Genomic DNA, 21,420 nt, shown 5'->3' with positions numbered 1-21,420 from the left:
TATTTTCAGATATTTCAAGGTCTCAAAAGTTTTACCTCCTCTTCATTCTTTCCTAGGAGCTGCTCCACTAAAATAAAGGTAGTAACATGTATTAAAAGACCAGGGATCCAGGAAACAGAGAACCCAAAGATAAAAGCAGTCAAGCAGCAAAAGGAATTCCCAAGACAATGGCCAAGAGTAAATGCTTCACAGCAGGCCTGAGGAGAAACCATTGAAAACTGGGGCAAGAGGATGGACGTCTCCTGGAAGGATGTCTCCAAGACAAAAACCAGTGGGAGTGACCCACTACCAGATGCAGCTGACTATTTTGAGCGTGATTTCCCGGTCCTGTCACATCAATTACAGCTAGGTACAAAGAAAATTAAGCTAGTGAAAAAAGAAATCTAAATATTAACTTCAGGGAAAGTTAAGGATACCATGATAGTGATACTAATTTTTACTGTGTTTCCATGTGCCAGGCACTGTTCTAAACACTACACTGTCATTTTATCTTAAAATCCTCATAATTACTCTGTAAGGCAAGATTACAGGGTAGGAATTATTACCAGGCCCATTTCACCAATGAGGAAAGCAAGGTACGGAGGGGTTAACGGACTTGAATAAAATCCTATCGCTAATAAATACCACAGCCCAGATTTGAACCATGTAGTCTAAACTCTTAAAATCTGTGCTCTGTTGTAACCATACTTTGCTATAGGGCTCAACAGTGAACAATATTGCCATGGCTGTGAATTGTGAATATGTGCACATTGAATACTGGTGTGACCTGTAACTATGACCTGATTCCATACTGAGAGAATGGGGGGAGAGGAAGAATGTTGGGGGTAAAGTGGGGTAGTAAATCCTCTTTCCTGGTAGGAAGTTAATATATAATGGTTAAAATTAGAAGGAAAAAAAATCAATCTACAGTAACAGATATAAATATATTACAGAAGAAAAAGCTGAAAACATTTGGAGAGGATAACTGGATTTGGGGGGCAGAGAAAGGAAAATCAAGGGACTGATGCTTTTCACTATAATATTTGAGCTTTTAAACTATGCATTTGCATTTCTTCAAGAAAGCAATTTAAATGATATTTGTAAATATTGGGGAAAGGTAAGGAGGGGTGGCATCTAGTACTAAAATGGGCACATGGACGCTGGCGGCAGGAACCGGAACTAGGCAGCAAACCAAGGAAAAGCTCTGCTGGTCTTCTTGCCACCCCCCGGGACCTACCTTCTGCACCAAACACCTCTCCACAGTGAAAGCAGAAGAAGTGCTCTGGGTGCCAGGTTTGGTTCATTGCTGTCAGCACTTTCTGGAAAAGGAACACACAGAGCCGTATTAGAAAGCCACAGAGCTATAAACCAGGACTGTGGTGCAGGAGCAGGAAAAGGGGGATGACTTACATCCAGGATGGGAGCAGCACAGTAAGCACAGCGTGGGGAAAAGAGATCGTGGTAGTCCTTGGAGCAGTAGGCCAAGCCACTCCGCTCAAAGAAGGGCTGGGAGCCAATCTCCTCCTTGCAGTGAGTGCAGACAAAGTGCTCTGGATGCCACACTTGCCCTAGAGCATGGATCACCTGGGGACGAAATAACGCATGGCAGGCCACGGTAGCTGGGGGCTGGAGGGCCTACTGGTCACACAATCTGGGACAGCACTTTTCCCACAGTATTCCACGCAAATGGCAGCTCCTGGGGTGACCTAACATGGAGGTCTAGACCCTTCTAGGTCCCTTCTACGGGGTCTGTTGTCCATGCTTTATGGATAGTAAAAGGGTGCCCAGTTTCCTGACTAATCATGCTGATAAAAGTCTGTAGGTGTTTGTTAGGTGCTCTGGAGGGTGGGGGGACCAAACCTGAGCATAGTAGAGACAGACAGGGAGGGGTAACTACATTCTGGCCTGGAAGGGATCCCTGGAAGAGGAAAAGGCCAAATGAGAGTTTTATTCCTCTGGTCTGAGCACCTCACTCCTGCCTCACGCTGAGTCAGGGCTCAGAGCCCTCTATTGTGGTTTTGGTGAAGGATGAGTAGAGTGGGAGTCTGTGGCCATGAGTTGGAGCTGAGTCAGCTGAAAGTTACCATCAATCAACTTGACTGCGAACGTTGGGACAGAGGGGCCACGGGAAAGTCCCTCCCAGGACCGGATGTACAGAAAAGCAGTTAAGAGTCACACTCAGGAGTCAGGCTCTCCTGGTTCAAATCTCCCCTCTACCTCTTTCTGGACTTGGACATGTCAGTTATCAACCCGGAGCCCTTGGTTCCCTCGTCTTTACAAAAGAACCATAATACAGTCTCCCTTGCAGGGTTGATGTGACCATTAAATGAATCTTCATACTCATTTAATAAAATGAATCTTTTATTCATCTAATAATGAATTTAATAAAATTCATTTCATTTCATTCGTAAAACTTCATTTAAAAAAATGACTCATTTTAAAAAACGAGTCTTTATACTCATACTTGCAAAGCACTCCGCTCAGTGCCCGGAGCACTGTAAGGGATGAGTGATTACTAGCTACCATGAAGACATCTTAGAAAGTGACAGAACAATCCTTGGTGGGACAGCAGACAGCTGGCTACAGGACCCACACCCTGGCCCATCACACCTTCCCAGCAATCGGTTTCCGACAGGAAGCACAGTGGCCCTTGGACACTGTGGCAACTCCAAGGTCCTGCAGATCCTGCTCCAAATCCCCCAGCATTGAGTCCAGGGAGGCCTTGGGATCCTGCTTATTTGCTGGGTGCTTCTTGCTGGCATCTGCTTTCACTGCAACCTGGCACCAGGGAAAGAACCATGAAAAACCATCAGTCTCATGAATATTTGCCCTCACTGGCATCTGCTACATGACCCCTTAAGCTCACCTCTACAGACTAATGTTTTCTTCCATACCCAACCTCCATCCAAGGCACTGGAAGAGTCCAACATTGTAACACCAATAAAAATGCTTCCATCTCCCTTTTATCCTCAATTCCTCAGGCCAGGTGAAACACCAGTAATCTTCCTCCATTTGTAAATCTTTTCTGACCATGGGAAATTGAGTGCACGAAGATGCTACCTTTCCTCACTCCTTCAATGACCACAGGTCAACAATTACTTGTATCTTCTTTTTACCCATTTATTCTACAGTGTTTATTGAGCACCTAGTTTGTGATGGTCACAGTTCCAGACTCTTGGTATAGAGCAATGCACATGGCAACCAAGAAAGTCTGCTGTCATGGAGTTTGCTTTTCTGGGAGACAGACAATACATGGATTAAATAAATGTATGATGTGGTGTCAGGCAGACATGAGACATAAGTCATATATCAAGACAGAAGTGCCAGAGGGTGGGACAGTGAAAGAGAACTGATTTAGATGAGAAGGTCCTCTAAGGAGGTGGCATTTGCACAGATGTACTGAGGGGCCCAGAAATATTGAATTGGTGGGAAAAGCACTCCAGAGGGAAGGAAGGCCCAGAGGAGGGGAACAGTTTGGTATGTCAGGAGAAAAGTCAGAAAGGTTGGGGTGCGGGGGCTGGAACAGAGGGAGAGGGGGTAGGCATGGCAGGAGAAGGTGATGGAGAGAGAGGCAAAGATCGTGTGGGGCCCTCATGGTAAACTCAGGTTTTATTCCAAGGGTGATGGAGCCTCCAGAGGGGTTCAGGCATGAGAGGGAAAGAATCTGACCCACAAGATCCCTGTGGTAGCTGAGGGAGGAGTTAAGTGTGGGCAAGCAAGAGTGGAATCAGAGACCCTAGCTTGGAAGGAGATTATTGTTAACAGTTCAAACCAGAAATAGTGACTTGGTCCAGTGTTAGCAGAGAAGGTGATGAGAAGCTGGTAAGACTAACTGATGGATTGGATTTATTTAAGGAAACCCCCCAAAATAGTTATTAGAACCCACCCAAAAGAAAAATCTCAAATTACAAAAAAATGCGATGCCCAGCTTGTCCTTCATCAGTTCACATCCCGATTTTCTCTCTCAACTCCCTTCCGACAGGGCTACTACTCCCATCGACTTAATACTTCCTGATCAGGAAACAGGTGCTCTCTACGCCTCCACCACATCAGATTTGCACGCACTAGACAGACATTCGAAGTCTCCCATCCGCTGCCCTCGCTTTACCTTTCCAATCTCCTCTTTCATTACTCACTAAAAGCCTCCATTGTTTGAGGCCAGCCAGGCTCCCTGCAGTCTCCTGAATGTGATTTGTTACTGTCTGCCCTGAGGCCTCTATGTATCCTATTTTTACTGCCAGGAATAACCTCACATTATCTCACTAATCCAAAATGCTCATTTCCCTTCAAGAAACTTATCAACTGACAGATTTCCTTCCTCCTCTATTATATAATGTTACTTAATGTTGAAGAGATTAGTGTTCCAAAGGTTACCGTCTAGAAAGTCCAAAAGGGTCATCAACATGAAGTAGGTAAAAACAGAATTTTATATGAATATACACATATACAAACACGTGCACATATATCTATCCATATATCCATCTGTTTGCTTACAGATTCCGGAATACTTCCAAATGAATATATAAGAAACAGGATTCAGAACTGGATGAGTGGGGACAGGGCTGATAGGTAAATAGTTCACTGCAAACTTTTGTACTTTCGATTTTTGTGCAACGTGAATGTAGGGCTCATTCAAAAAATAAACAGATATTTTAAAAATGTAAATAAACCGCGACACATGCTAAGTTAATTAGGAAACACAAGTAAAATTCCTAATGCAGATTTTTTCCCCAGTATGGTCAGATATATGATACAATGAGGAATGTACCCAGCTTTATTATAGGCACTAAAGAAAAATTATTTCTGATGTTCATTCACTTGTTCCTTTAATGTGTCAGGAACTTTGTAGGCACTGGGAGTCCACAGGTGAGTCACAAAGATCAGGCTCCTGACCTCTCCAGTCACACACTTTTTTATATACTGCCTTGCAATTATTTCATAGTCACTATGTGCGCATACCAAATCCTCCAATCAATTCAGAGTGGCTGAATTCTCCACCTTAAGAATTCTAGATGATTTCCCTTAACAAATTATTAAACCCAGTTCTCTGATTTCCATCCCCCCTGCCAGGGCACGTGAGCTCACCACTCATGCTCCAGAGGCTAGAATGAGGAGGCAGATTTTGTCTCTGTATGGGGCTCAGGACTCCTCATCCTCCCTGCTTTCAAAGCCACACTCTGATCTTCCTGGCTCGGCCTCCGTTTCGCCTCCTCGGTCCCACACAGTCAGGTCTCCCTGGGTCCTGCGCACTGCATCCAGCCTTAGGATGCCTCTGCCCTCAGGGCTCACGCCAACTGGAAGAGCCTCTTCTCTCATCTCTTTGTGTCTCTACCCTTTCCATTCTTCAGAATCCATCCCACATCCCATCCCCAGCTCTGATAAAGTCTCCACATTCTTAATAGCGGCTGCACATATTTTGATACACCATCTGTGTTTTAGTCCACAAATGTTACATGGGTTTCTGCTTCGTTTTACCAAGCACATTCTGCACTCCTTGAGATCAGAGCCTGCATTTCGTTATCTTTTGTGTTCAGATAATACACAACACAAAGTTGAGTCCATCCCTGAATTAAACTTAGGCTGGGAGAACTAATGACAACCAAAACTTCCAAAAGGGGACAGCAGAGCTGAGCTCTGTGGAGACACACTCAGGAACTGTACTCACTTGGGCCTGCATCTTACACAGGTGGGCCATGAGCTCATCCAGCTGAGCAGCTGCTGAGGTTTTAGGGGGATGTGAGGCCTCCTCTGGCTCTTGGACCTTACTACAGGGAGAGAAAAAAAAAATCCTAACACATTGAAACTCAGATAAATGTTAAGCCACACATAAAATACCAGAAAATGCAGTTTTAACTATTAACGGCTTAGATGTGAATAAAACTAGAAAAAGAAAGTATTTAAAAATAGGTAGTGGAGGGACGCCTGGGTGGCTCAGTGGGTTAAGCCTCTGCCTTCGGCTCAGGTCGTGATCTCAGGGTCCTGGGATTGAGCCCCTGAACTGGGCTCTCTGCACAGCAGGGAGCCTGCTTCCTCCTCTCTCTCTGCCTGCCTCCCTGCCTAGTTGGGATCTCTCTGTGTTGAATAAATAAATAAAATCTTTAAAAAAAAATAGGTAGTGGACTACAAATCTGAATAAGGTCCCCCTGCCGTTTGTCTCTATATCTCTTTTCTGGTCATCTCAAAAGCTGACCATTGTTCTCAAGTGCATGAAGAAAAGTGCTGGACGGGTGGCTGGCAGGCCATTCTCCCCCAAGAGTCAGGTTCAAAGTAGCTTCTAAAAAGACCTTTAAGAAGACAATGGCCCGATATACATTTTTAATTTTCAAAGCATTCTTTTTGAAATTACAAAGTATTACATTTTCTCTCACTGTCCGGCAAAAGATTAAAAACTAAGTAAGAATAAAGAGCAAGCATCAGCAAGCTAAGGTCCATGGGCCAAATTTGGCCATGCCCATTCCTTTACACAGTGCTGCTTTCTTACAGAGTTTCTTTCTTACAGAGTTGGATAGTTCCAACAGAGACCTCATGGTCCAAGTTCTAAATATTTACTGTCTGCCCTTTACCGAAAAAGACCACTGATAAAAGAGTTTAGACAATGTACATGACGTTGGTTTCACATCCATATAATTGTGAATAAACTGATGATTAAAATTTGGACCCAAAAAACAGAATACAGAGTCTATTCAAACACTTGCCCAATTGCTAGAAAAAATTTTTAAAAATTTTATTTGTCAGAGAGAGAAAGCACATAAGCAGGGGGTGGTGTGACAGGCAGGGGGAGCAGACTCCCCACTGAGCAGGGAGCCCGACTAGAGGCTCGATTCCAGGAGCCCAGTATCACGACCTGAGCCAAAGACAGATGCTTAACAAACTTGAGACACCCAGGCGTCCCAGGTGTTAATTTGTTAGCTAATTAATTGTGTACAAGAGCACAGAATAAAAGCTCAATAAATTCTAAGAAGTAAATCATACACACCATATTCTTCTATTGCTTTAATACAAATTAATCATAAGAAATCTACCTGCTTAATAAGTACAAATTAATCCTAAGTACAAATTACAGTACAAATTAATCACAAGAAATCTACCCACTTAAGAAAAAATAAAGCAATTCCACATAATTCTTGAGACAAAGAAAAAAAATTAATTGAACTTTCAACCTATTTAGAAATAGCAATGAAAGCACATGGACATACACACACACACCCTTCAGAGGTGAAGCAATACATTTTTTAAGATCGTATCCATTTATTTGTCAGAGAGAGTGCGTGTCATGCAAGGAGAGAGAGAAGCAGACTTCCCGCTGAGCAAGGAGCCCAATATGACACTTGATCCCAGGGTCCTTTGGCAGATACCTAACCAACTGAGCCACCCACATGGCCCACCAATATGTTATTAACAGGAAAAAGTACACATGGACTCAAGTGCGATACTGAAAAATAAGACACTAGAAGCAAATAAACAAAACATCCAACTCAAGAATCTAAAAACAAAACAAAACCAAAATAATTTAACAGAAGAACTAAAAGCATAAATTATTGAAACAGAAAACAAACAGAAAGTGAGGTTTTGGGGAGCATTATGTAAATTTCAAGTACATAGAAAAATATGGAAAATCACCAAATAAGTTCCGTAAATATCACAGAGACTCAATACTAAAACCAGACAAAAACTGCCTAGTGTATGTGTGTACGTGTGTGTGTGCGCGAGCCTGTGTGTCGGGGAAGCTGGGAGGGTAAAAACAACAGAAATGAGTTTTAAAAACATCCTGGCTATATAGTGTCATGCCAGTGTTTCATGCATGGTTCAACATTAGAAAAAGGATTACTATAAATCATTATACTCAAGAACAGGAAAAAGCGGGCTGCCTGGGTGGCTCAGTGGTTTAAAGCCTCTGCCTTCGGCTCGGGTCATGATCCCAGGGTCCTGGGATCCAGCCGCGCATTGGGCTCTCTGCTCGGCAGGGAGCCTGCTTCCTCCTCTCTGCCTGCCTCTCTGCCTACTTGTGATCTCTGTCTGTCAAATAAATAAATAAGTAATTTTAAAAAAAAGAACAGGAAAAAGCTTTATAAACATATTAATAGATGCTGAAAAGCAATAGAAAACAAATTCTATCACAATTCCTATTGCTGAAGCCCATGGAAAAGAAGTTTCATAACCTGATAAAATATAAAATCTATAATGAGCCTCATATTTAATGGTCAAATACTAAACACATTTCTAATTAAGAGCTCTGTGCTTGGGGCGCCTTGGTGGCTCAGTCCTTAAGCATCTGCCTTTGGCTCAGGTCATGATCCCAGGGTCCTGGGATAGAGGCCCACATGAGTCCCGCATCAGGCTCCCTGCTTAGCAGGAAGCCTACTTCACCCTCTTCCACTCCCCCTTCTTGTGTTCCTTCTCTTGCTGTGTCTCTCTCTGTCAAATGAATAAATAAAATCTTAAAAAAAAAAAAAAAAAAAAAAAAAGAGCTCCGAGCTCAGCAGGGAGTCTGCTTAAGATTCTCTCCCTGGGGGGGAGCCTGGGTGGCTCAGTGGGTTGAGCCTCTGCCTTCGGCTCAGGTCATGATCCCAGGGTCCTGGGATCGAGCCCTGAATCGGGCTCTCTGCACAGAGGGGAGCCTGCTTCCCCCTCTCTCTCTGCCTGCCTCTCTGCCTACTTGTGATTTCTGTCTGTCAAATAAATAAATAAAATCTTAAAAGAAAAAAAAGAATTAAAAAAATTTAAAAATTAAAAAAAGATTCTCTCCCTGTCCCCCTCCTCCACCTCTCTAAAGTTAAATAAATAAATAAAATCTTTAAAAAAGAGAGAGAGAGAAGAGAAGGACAAGGATCCTACTATCGTTGATGGTCTATAATTTTATTGCAGTAATTGCAATTGCAATTGCAGAATTGCTGGATGCATTTGAGAATACAAATAAGAGATTTATATACTGAAAAGAAAAAAAGCAAAGCAATTCTCATTTCTATTTTCTCTTTTAAATAGATGGTATGATCACTTACCTGGAAAATATAGGGTAAATGACTGGATATTTATTAGAATGTATAGAAAATATCAGGATGGTTACTAGGTACAAGGATAAAATGAGGGGGTGCCTGGCTGGCTCAGTGGGTAGCATGTGACTTTTTTTTTTTTTTTTAAAGATAGAGCACGTATGTGGGAACATGAGCTAGGGTGTGGGGAGAGTGGGAAGCACCGAGGGGCAGAGGGAGAGAGAGAATCTTAAGCAGACTCCACGCTTAGCCTGGAGCCCTGCAATCATTACCCTGAGATCACAACCTGAGCAGAAATCAAGAGCGAGACACTTAACCAACAGAGCCGCCCAGAGGCCACAGGGCATGTGACTCTTGATCTTGGGGTTATGAGTTCAAATCCCATACTGGGGATGGAGCCTACTTAAAATAAAAAAAAAAAAAAATTAAAACTAAAAGAAGAATAAAATGAAATAATTAGTATCTTTCCTATAGACCAGTAGTAGCCAATTTGAAAATTCACTGGGAAAAAAGAACATGTTCACAATACCAAGAAAAAAATTATAAAATATTAAGGAATCACTCTAACAAGAAATGTGTAAGACGGGGCACCTGGGCTCAGTTGGTTAAGCCCTTGCCTTCAGCTCAGTTCGTGAGCCTGGAGTCCCGGGATCGAGTCCCGCATCGGGCTCCCAGCTCCTCGGAGAGTCTGCTTCTCCCTCTGACCTTCTCCCCTCTCATGCGCTCTCTCTCTCTCTCTCTCTCTCAAATAAATAAATAAAATCTTAAAAAAAAAAGAAATATGTAACACTTCTATGAAGAAAAACCCAATGGTAGGCATACAAGATGCATATAAATGATGATGCATAATATGATGTTAGTTTCTCCCATTAAACTATAAATTCAATGTAATTCATACAGAAGTCCTAATAGAATTATTCAAGTTCATTAACAAGCTGATGCTAAAATTCATGGGCTAGAATGCTTGAGATAATTTGGGGCGGGGGAGAGAGATCAAGAGGGAAGACCTGTCCAATAGATGTGCTTTCCTATAAAGTGACAATAAAATTTGTGTCATGTTGGTAAAGAAACAGATAGACAAACAGATCAAAGGAATGGAAGAGAGAGCCCAGAAACAGACTCCTGAACCATGAGAATTTTGCATATGCTAAATACGGCATTTCAAACAATCAGAAACAGACTATCAGACACAAAATGCATGACAACCTATTTGAAATACAATAAATTTAGATCTTTAACAAATGCTACACATGAATAAGTTTTAAATGAATTAAAGACATAACTGTGTTTAAACATTAAAGTACTAAAAGAAAATGGGGGACATTTTTTATTATTTGGGGTGATGAAGACTTTCCTAAGAAAGGCATAAAACTCTGAAATGAAGCCAAAAAAGAAAAAATATCAATACGGCTAATCTCAAAAAAATCTGAACACATATAAATATTTAAAACATAAACAATATCCAAATAATAAAAAGTCGACAAATCAATAAGGCACGCTAATAGAAACACGGGCTAAGAATTAAAAGAAAAAAATACAAGTTTCAGAAAAAGAAATTTGAATGTTTATTACTATATGAAAATATGCTCAATCCCAATCTTTAATATGCAAATTAAATACTGAGACACCAATTTTTACTCATTAGTCAAAAATGTGAAAGATTGTTAACATGCAGTGTTGGCAAAAGTCAGGATTATTTACACATATGCATTTACATACATCGTAGATAGCAATGTAAATTTTAATAAATGTTTTTCGAGGCAGTATCTACCAAAATTTCATAAGCATATATCCTTGGATTCAGCAATTTCACTTCCAAGATTCTATCCTACAAAAAAATGGAGCTATACATACAAAGGCATATGTATAAGTATGCTCCTTAAGACATAAAAAAGTACAGTCTTTATGAACAAATTAAAAATAAAATAAATGGCCATAAAGTTAAATAAATTATAGATACATGCTAAAGCATACTATGCAGCTGCTAAAAAGAATGCAGGCATAGATTTATATGAACTAAGGAAGATGTCTTTTTTTTTTTTTTAAGATTTTATTTATTTGACAGAGAGAAACAGAGAGACAGCGAGCATAAACAGGGGGAGCAGCAGGCAGAGGGAGAATCGGGTTCCCTGCTGAGCAAGGAGCCCAATGTGGGACTTGATCCCAGGACCCTGGGATCATGACCTGAGCAAAGGGCAGACACTTAACCCACTGAGCCATCCAGGCGCCACAAACTAAGGAAGATTTCTAAGATACATTGTTAACTTAAAAAAGCAAAGCTCACAACAATATGAAATCTATCCTTCCATTCATGTAAATTTATAAGCACATATACATAAGTGTGATTTTGCATACACAAAGGTGTGTAAGGAGACATATCTGACAGCAGTTACCTATGGGGATAGCAATTAGGTGGTAGGAGGATACATTCAAAGGGAGGTGGTCTAACTTTTTACTCTGTATATTTCTGAATTATTGAAGTTATTTTTACCTTTAAAAGGCTAAATATAAAGTTCATGTAAGTATAGAAAATTTTAAAACTGCAGAGAAATATAAAGAAAAAATTAAAATCACATATAATCCTTCTTTTGAGAGGCAATTAATTATTCTGGACATGTTGGCTTACACCAACTATGCCCTTCTATGATTGTGCCTAATTTTGGAAAATTAGAATGACCTTTTTTCATATCTTTTTTTTTTTTTTTTAAGATTTTATTTATTTATTTGTCAGAGAGAGAGAGAGAGTGAGAGTGAGCACAAGCAGATAGAGTGGCAGGCAGAGGCAGAGGGAGAAGCAGGCTCCCTGCTGAGCAAGGAGCCCGATGTGGGACTTGATCCCAGGACGCTGGGATCATGACCTGAGCCGAAGGCAGCGGCTTAACCCACTGAGCCACCCAGGCGTCCCCCTTTTTTCATATCTTAAAGTGAACATTTTCCAAATCATTATTTTCTTATCCAACGTTGCATTCATGGCTAGTGCTTACTGTCCACCCTATACCAGGCTCTCCATAAAGGGTTTTACACATGTTTTCCCTAAATACTAATAACAACCTTAAGAGTTAGGTATTCTCACCCCCAGAAGAAAAAACTGAGGCTTAGAGAAGTAAAAAGCTTTGCTCCATATAATACAGCTGGTAAATAACAGAGTTTGGGCCTACAGACTGCAAAGCTTATGATCTCTAATACCATGCTCAACTATCCTCCAAAACAATGCTTAAAGGTTATCCACCTTTCAAATGTAGAATGTACCATAATTTATTAAACCACTTATCATTAGACAGCTAGACTGTTTCTGATTTTCACTGTTATAATACAGTATATAAATATTTGCATCCATATCTGATTATTTCCATAGAGTAAATTTTGAGAAGTGGAAACACTGAATCATAAAGGTAACAGACTCTGGAGTAATGCTGTAATCAGCATTAACTAAGCTTAGCTAACAACCCACCAAACTGACTCTGACTCTCCCTCCCTCCCTCTCTCTCTTTCCCTCTCTCACACACACATATACACAAGCACACATGCACACAAAGCCATAAGTAAAACCAAATATTGTAAGTCTTCCACTAAATATTTTCAAAAAATGAAAACATAGATGTACTAGTTTACTTATTTTTGTGTGTTTACCAACCAGCAAAAAGGCAGAAGGAAAACAACTTCTCCTCTTAAAGAAAAAAAGACTATCTTTTGGGTACCACATGTCCCCTACTGATTTACTTATGTTTGAGTATTTAGCTATAAGAAAAAAGTAGGAGGAAGTGGGTACCTTCCCCTTTGAAGATAAAAGATTTTGTCTTTTAGGTATAACATGGCCTCCTGCCAGGCACAATTTTTTTTGTTTATTTGTTTAATCTAGGAACAAAAATGGTCAGGTATGCACGTGCCTGATTTGGTCCTTGAAGGAGTCCAAGAAAGTGCAGGGAGCTCCTTACAACACTTTGGGATCATAATCCCTTAGTCCTTGCTGCCATAGGCATGTGTCTTGAAAGTACAAAAGCAGCAGGACTGTCAGCACACTCTCTGCTCTGTTTCCCTGTGTAGAATAAATGTGGCTTTTTTTTTTTTTAAGATTTTATTTATTCATTTGGCAGAGAGAGACACAGTAAGAGAGGGAACACAAGCAGGGGGAGTAGGAGAGGGAGAAGCAGGCTTCCCACCAAGCAGGGAGCCCGCCAGGACCCTGGGATCATGACCTGAGCTGAAGGCATATGCTTAACCGACTGAGCCATCCAGGCGCCCCTAAATGTAGCTTCTTGTATGGGTCTGTATGATCCTAAAAACCTGTCCATCTCACAGTTGGGGCATCCTTGTGCTTACTAAAAAAAAAATACTTACCGATTTTTAGCAAGAGTCCTAGAGCAGGAAGGAAAGAGAAGTAGACCATTTTTGTGATAACCTAATAGTAACTGAGTCAACAATATAATATTCTAAATAAGAATGGAAAGGCCTTAAAGAGTTGGTGATTACATCACTATAGGAAGTGTTCCAAAAAAGAGAGGAACCTCGAAATCAAAGCTCCTTTGAGGTGTCCCCTCACATCTTGAAGATGGTAAAAGTGCTTCGCTATGTCACGAACAACAGTCTAATTCATGAGTCAGAGATTTTAATAAGATCCAAATACAAGAGATGTGTTTAAAAGAATACAGACTCCTCATGTGAGGGGCTTCTCTGTGCTGGAGTTTTCCCATTCACTCCTCTGTAATTTTTTTATGAATTTTTTTCTCCTTATTCTTACCAAAATTATTTTTGTTCATGTGCACATTTCTAAATTATTGTTCATATTGCTCTTGATATATAATGACACTAGAAATACGATTGCATCACTTAGTACTGAATATAGTTTCAAGGTTGGGAGCAACACTCAGTCCACTTAAGCAAGCTGAAGGAAATCGTGGACACGGAATGTGGGAGTCTAGTTTCTCAGTCTCAAGCGCTATCTGTACCTGGGAGCCTTATCAGCTCTGAGTTACGCCAGTCACAGGGATTTGCATCAGTCTATTACATATTGACAAGACCACCTGGATTTCCTATCAGTCTCCCACGCAGATCGACAGGGCAAGTATCACTCCCTACTTGGGGAGGTAAATCAGTCACTGCTCACTCAGGAAAATGCAAACACCCTGGGAGTAAGCAGAAGGAATTCAATCCAGAAGTTTGATTACACAGGTGATGGCAGAACTAAAGAAGCAAACAAAAGATATTAAAGTAACTCAAAGATTAGCCACAGCAGGTAGCCATTAGGCCAAAGGGACCACCACGACCATCACCAACAACAAAAGGCAAAGTTGCTAAAAGCCAGGGGCCAAAGCAGATAGGCACATGCTGGAACTGCAGCAGATGGGTCTTGCTTTAGCCAAAGCCATAAATGAGGTGTAGCTGCTGACTGGGATGACGATGCGGTGGAGAGACTAGGGGAGGGCCTGTCCTGACTTGCTTGCCCTGCCTTCCGCCCTCCAGCTCTCTGCACAGTGCCTCCCGTGGGTCAAAGCCCCGTGGGAGAAAGCCAACAGGGGTCAGCTCCCCTGGAATACAGAGCAGACCAAGAAAAGAGAAAGAAATGGGTCCGGTGGGAAAAAGATCAAAAGACTTAGACACTGGCATGCCATCAATTGATCACAATGCCAGATACACAGGAAAATCGCTGTTGGTCATGCTGGTTTTTACGTTCTGAGGGCCTGTGGTCACTAATATTTCGACTGAAGTCCTGGTATCCTAGTTTTTAAAAGTCAGTATTTAGGGAAAGCCTATGCATGCCAGGCACTATTTTGTTGTTGTTTTGCTTATTTTGATTTTATTTTTTTTTTACAAAAAGGATGGACAGGGTTGTCTAGGGGACATCCCACCAGGCAGTCTCCTGGAACTGGAATAAACTGGAAATTATATTAATAAACTGGCCTTACTCCCATCGAAGTAGAAAGTGTCCTCAGGTGGGAAGTTATAAAAAGACTTCATGATAACACAGGTCCTTCCCTTATTTGGCGTCCTATGTGTGCACTACTGGTGGCAATTCTATAACCAAATAAGGTGTGGTGTGATACTCTTTACCAGCATGAAATTTTGTTATCTTGTTTCCCTTTTAATTAGTTAAGCCCTTCAATTTGTTTCCCAGAAAGCTGTCTGATTTTTTTTGTGTTTTTTTAAGTTACAACCACTACCTGAAGAGAGAACAAGAAAAGCAGCCTTGGCCAGCAGAAACAATTTAGTAAGTGGATCTGTTTCAGTACATAACGTTTTTAAAAGGAAACCCCCTTCCCCGGCTAAATACATCTTGAGCAAATATAGAAAGAAGAAGTACCGATTCATTAGAAGTATATTTTCGGTATTCTGCTGCAGAGACCCTCTTGTCTCAGTCTGACCCTGATCCTAGATCTGGCTTTGGCATCTTGCTGAAATTTTGTTAGGTGTTTCCTCTTCCATGAACTGGAGCATGCTATTTCAACTGGCCCGGCCGAAACATATGGGGTGACTCGAACTATTTACATTTTTTTCAGGTGGTGAAGGAAACAGCAGAGCCCACCAGCCTGGACAGCCCATCTAGAAACCACATACCCTGAGTAACTGCCAAGTGAGCTTGGCAGAATTCCACTTCTGCTCAAACACTGTGGAAGAGGACGAGGGACTTAGCAGGAGTCTAAAAATGAACACATGCTAAAGCAAACTGTTGTCCAAACATGGATGGATAACAATTATCTCATAACATTAACTTTTTAAAATATTTAATAAAAAACGTACCTGTAGATATTGGGCTCCTGGATATGGGTCGTATACACGAGCTGTACCTAAGACATATAAGTGACAGAGAAGAGCAGAGAATGAGTGTCTTTAGAATAATGTTGGCACTCATCTACACCCTGAATTAGAGGATGTTTTTAGCTTCTAAATGGGACTGATAACTAGCATATCTCTGAGATCATTCACAGGACAGAGGAATACCAGCCATCCTACAGCAAAAGGCCACATTCTATGCAGAGCAGTTGGCAATGGGAACAAAGAATAGTGTCCCTCTCCCTGCCCCCAAGACAAGAAATCGGGAAGTTACTCACATAGGAACCACAAAACAAACAAAATGAATCAGAATGGGGGGGCGTGCCTGGTGGCTCAGTGGGTTAAGCCTCTGCCTTCCGCTCAGGTCACGATCTCAGGGTCCTGGGATCAAGTCCAGCATCGGGCTCTCTGCTCAGCAGGGAGCCTGTTTCCCTCTCTCTCTGCCTGCCTCTCTGCCTACTTGTGATCGCTCTCTGTCAAATATATAAATTTTTTTTAAATCTTTAAGAACAAACAAACAAATAAAAAAATAAACAAAATGAATCAGAACAAAGCCCCTTAACTAGACAGGATGGTGTCTAGGGGAAAACTATAACACAACTAAATTTAACATACAAAATAATAATAATAATAATAATAATAATAATAATGTGTGTCCTTAAAGGATAGTTGACCAGCAGCTCATTTATTTATTGAACAAATACTGATTGAGTGCCTGTCATGTGCCAGGGCCAGGGATGCAGCAGCTGAAAAACAAATGCACAAACAAAACTTGTCTGCCCTAACCTTACACTATGGTGGTGAGAAATAGGTAATAATAAAAAAAAAAAATAGTAAGAAAAAGAATAAATCTATTAGTACGTAAAACTCATCAGAAGGTGGGAGATGAGGAATGGGGGAGAGATGGCAATTAAAAATATATTGATCAGGGAAGGACTCACAGAGAAGGCGACACTTGAGTGAGGACTCATAGAAGGTGAGAAAGGTAAGCAGATTTCAGAGGGAACATGGTCCAGGGAGCCCTCTGTGGAACAGAAAGGAGGCCAGGGTAGCCTGCACAGTGAACTGGTGAGACAGGGATGGGAGTAAAAGGGGCCAGATCAAGCAGTTAGGGTGACCATATAATTTATTGTTCAGACTGGGATGTTCTTGAAAGTGAATGAGGGGAAGGTACCAAAAATAATACCACATAATTTTTAAATATATATTTATTGACTAAAAATTTGGTTTTATTATATTGATGAACCTACGAAATACTTCTGTTGAAAACTTATTTTCTTTTTTTTTTTTAAGATTTATTTATTTGACAGAGATCACAAGTAGGCAGAGAGGCAGGCAGAGAAAGATTGGGGGAAGCAGGCTCCCCACCGAGCAGAGAGCCTAATGCAGGGCTTGATCCCAGACCCCGAGATCATGACCAGAGCCAAAGGCAGAGGCTTAACCCACTGAGCCACCCAGATGCCCCGAAAACTTATTTTCAAAATAAAATTTTCTAGAATACTTTTAAATGACATGTAGCTGTAAACATCAATTTCTTCTAAGATTTATTTATTTTAGAGAGAGAGTGAGCACATGCAGGGGAGGGGCAGAGGGAGAAGGAGAGAGAATCTCAGGCCGACTCCCCCGTTAAGTGAGGAGTCTGACGTGAGGCTCCATCTCATGACCCTGAGATCATGACCTGAGCCAAAATCAGGAGTCAGATGGTTAACCAAATGAGCCACACATTTGCCCCTAAACAATAATTAAAACAAAACTTTTATATTAATTATTCAAATATTTTTAAACAGCACAGTAAATAATTATTCTTGATACAGACTCACATACCTTAATTGGTTACCTAGCCATTGTTGTCTCTAACGTTGTGATGCAGAAATTTTTCTGAAAGATACCTTTTTTTTTCCTTGGTTTCATTCTTGAAAGATAACTTTTTAAAAATATGATCTTATTATTTTCATAGTTTTTAATAAAAAATAAAAACTCTGCAAATTTCTGCAGAGCTGCATTTTATGGTTAATATATTTTGAAGTTGTTGACACTTTTAATTGATGTTTCTCTGTAAACCATTATTTTTTAAATTGAGAAAATACTCCTGCTTGACTGCTGCTAATTCTCTAAGTTCAGGACATATTCTGCTAAATGGAGGATATCCTCAATTGTTTCTCATATTAAAATGTATAAATATTTCTACCCCAATATTTTCATAGGTGCTATATTTCTGCCTCGACTCAGAGCACCTTTCTTCAGTAATGTTTTTACAAGATGAGCTCTTAAGTTGTCTCTATTCATGATTCTTTTTAACGTTTTGCCAAATGTAGATACTGCAAAATCATAGGCCTTCACAATTCCATCCCATTCTGGTGGAGAATATAAATTTATCCAATTAAAATTAGAAACTCCATCAAAGGCAAGATTTTTCCAAAGCACAATTTTCAAATTAGGTAATTAAGACATTTGAGCTCCCATCTTTTAACTTGTTCAATTCCTCCCCAGCTTTTGTCAAGAGACATTTGAGCTCCTTCCTTTTTGCAAGCTTTGTTTTACATAATTGCGACTTGCTAAAGGCTTCAAAAAGCTGAATTTTCATGCTACATTCACTGAATAATTTGATTAAATATTTTTGACTGATTTTGCACATAATGCAACCTATATTTAAGTTGCTTTACAAAGCATTTTTTCAAAGGCTCAGGCATTTCTAAAATCTGATGGATGACAGGCAACACAGAAAAAGCCTATGAAGCCATGCTGACATGTCTCCGTATTCAACATCAGCTTCTGTCACGAGAGCTTTGTAGACAAGTTATATATAGATGTACTACAATTGTGTAAGTACATATTTGTAAATTTTGACATTTGCAGTTTCTATTTTGATTGGTGGAATCCTGCAGCTTCTTTGGAGGCAGTCATGAATTCTGTGTACATCACAACCAATTCCAAGCATCTTTCTGCTTTATAGGTTTTTACATCTGTAAAGAACATTTTTTTTTTACCATAAATCTGTACTCCACCAAAACCTGTATTCATATTACCACTAACCCCCCCCACACCCACTTTGTCTTCAATGTTGAATCTTTACCACGGCATGAACATTATCAGATGTTTCAATTCTTTTTGACAGAAGAATGAATGTCCAAGTATTTTTATGTAGATCCTTTGGATTGGATGGAAAAAACAGTTTTTGGAATTAACAAATCTTCTGACTGAGGTGGCACTGATATAAAGCTGACATTATTTGGTGGCTTACAAAGGGAGCCAACTCAATCGTCACGTTTACTTTAGTTACGAGCACAAGATACCTTGAAACTGAAAATGAGCAAAACCAATTTACAGGCATCACTTGATCCAAACAGGAAGGTGTGCTTCCCTCTGACAGGCAGACACAACTCCTGCAACTGTACGTGTTAAAGCATAAACTGTACATGTTAAAACATGTACAGGCCACTCTTCTTAAACTATTAACTTCTGAAGGAGAGGCTGATGCTTCTTCCCCATAGCTGTGTCTTCCTGTCTTCCAAGGGGGCAGTAACCTCTCCACTTGCCTCCAGGGCGGCCAGGAAATGTTGGCAAATATTTTGTGCAAATTACACATTCGTCGTCAATTTCTTGAGAAGATTAAACATGTAATTTTGGATTTGGTTTTGGTTTCAGCCAAATGCTGCTAAAAGCATCTACTGCAAAAATAAAAGCATTGCCAAATAATAAAATAGCTACAGCTTTACATATACAATTAAGGCCAAAACTGCTTTACCGAGAACATTTAGATTATGCTACACTCAATGGCAATGCTTAGCCTCTATTTCCTAAACACAATTTGTATGACATTAAGCCACAGGTTCCCATATTGTTCTCTGACCCTGAGGACGCTCCATGCATCTCATGAACATGAGCGGTGGTATACCAAATGGCCAGCTGGAGGAAAAGCCTCAGAAGTTTTCCTGCCACCACCTAAGACCAGAGGAGTTGGCTGTTCCTGACTGTGCTTAAAGCTCTTAGCTTTAACAAACAGCACCCTGCATATTATCCCTGAAAGGGTGCTTATCAGTTAGGATTTGTCTGAACAGGATCAGGAAAAGAAGAGATGAGTTATCATTAGCCATCTTTTGGATTGAGCCATAATAAAGTTAGAACTCTGTTCACTGAATATATTTCACATGCTACCAGATGAGACGTTGGAAGAAGCCAGAAGAGCCAAATGGAGGTCTATCAACCCATGCTGGTTTATGTTAGTGGGAATACTAATAAGAAAACTTCATAAAATATGGGAAATCTAGGGTAAATGGCAAAGCCAATAACAGAATGTTGAGAAAACAAGCAAAAACCCAGGGCTCTTCCAAGTGAGCCAAGACATACGGTCACCCCACTTAGGTCAGCATCAAGACCATGGCTTTTACTTCAAATGCAGATGGAAATTCACAGTGGGGTTCTGAGTAGAGGAATGACATGATCTAAGTTTTACAGGATCACTCTGGCTGCTATTCTGAAAATAAAATGCAGGGGACAAGTGTAGCAAACCAGCTAAGAGCCTGTGGCTATGATCTTGCATCGAGGAAAAAAGACAGTATCTTCCTAGCAGAGAAATAAATGTGCATCCTTAAAACCATGTATATGTAGCTGGAGGGAAGAACAGTTAAAGGGGGAACGAAACACAAGCTCAAACTTCAGGTCCACGCAACCTGTGATTTCATACCAAGCGTACACAAATGAATCAGAATATTGTAGTTCAAAGCACCACATATGAAGAGTATCTACTTAATTCCTCTTAAACTAATTCCATTCTCATCAAGCAACTTCCTAATTATAAAGTAGATTCATGTAGACTGACCAACAGCAAGGGAAGATATGTATCAGCAAATTCTATTCTCTGTTCTACTTGAATGGTTTTGACTCTAGCCAGAAAATACTAAATTGGATTTCTGGGTTTTTCTTACACATCATTTTTATGAGTTTAGCTTATTTGTGTTGTTGGTTCCCTAGAGCATCACCATCTGTAGGTATACTAATAATTGAGTTTCCTAATACATTCAACAGAAAATAAGACCTGGAAAGTTATGACCTTAAAAAGTCATGCTGATTAGACTTGTCTGAGCTGCCACTTGGCCTCGCCCCGGTGACCCCCCACCCCCAGTCTTGGTGAGTGCTATTCCAGTCAAACTGCAACATGCGGCTCTCATACCCAGACAGTCATACCAGAATATTCTGAGTAAGCGAGGGAATACTGTGTTACCGTGCCCTCATTAGAAAGAGTTCAGTTCTCAAAGGCTTATTCTTCTCTGATGATTTTCTGAATTCTCATCCTTTCCAAAAACAACAACCTTCAAGTTATCATAGAGGGATTTTTCTTTCTCTTTCCTGGATACATGATTCTCTTTTCACATCACTTTATGTAAGATACAATTAATTTTCAGAAAGGCACTCAAACTATGTATATTCAAGATACTCTAATAAACGAAAAGTTACCGGCAAGGAACGTGTATCATTCTGCACAATGGTCTCTGAAGTCTCAGCAAGGTCACTGTCCTTTCTGGAGCGCTGATCTAGGGGAAGAGGAGCTGGGCTGGAGGGTTCATCACTGTCCTGGAGGGTGGAGTGCTCCAGTTCCTCCAATAAGGCATCTATATCATAAGATACAAGAGAATCATAATACAGAACATGGGATGATTCCTCTTCTGGGATGATTTCCCCCTTA

The 21,420-nt window shown here is 40.6% G+C and overlaps 1 protein-coding gene across 2 annotated transcripts in view; it reads right to left on the bottom strand.

The window, feature by feature from the left end:
• The window catches only part of LOC111149442 (leupaxin), a 37,079-nt gene that overhangs the window by 9,147 nt on the left and 6,512 nt on the right, over positions 1 to 21,420 (bottom strand). For both annotated transcript variants that reach the window (XM_022506525.1, XM_022506524.1), the window contains exons 2-7: positions 21,192 to 21,346; positions 15,705 to 15,751; positions 5,645 to 5,744; positions 2,590 to 2,757; positions 1,390 to 1,563; positions 1,217 to 1,298 (exon numbers count right to left, since the gene is read on the bottom strand). In XM_022506525.1, the coding sequence (XP_022362233.1) occupies positions 1,217 to 1,298; positions 1,390 to 1,563; positions 2,590 to 2,757; positions 5,645 to 5,744; positions 15,705 to 15,751; positions 21,192 to 21,346 (726 nt within the window). The remainder of the gene's footprint in view (positions 1 to 1,216; positions 1,299 to 1,389; positions 1,564 to 2,589; positions 2,758 to 5,644; positions 5,745 to 15,704; positions 15,752 to 21,191; positions 21,347 to 21,420) is intronic.

The sequence above is a fragment of the Enhydra lutris genome, unplaced genomic scaffold (assembly GCF_002288905.1).
Source record: "Enhydra lutris kenyoni isolate GAN:26980312 unplaced genomic scaffold, ASM228890v2 scaffoldscaffold22, whole genome shotgun sequence".
Lineage (NCBI taxonomy): Eukaryota > Metazoa > Chordata > Mammalia > Carnivora > Mustelidae > Enhydra > Enhydra lutris.
This window is presented reverse-complemented; position numbering and strand designations above follow the sequence as displayed.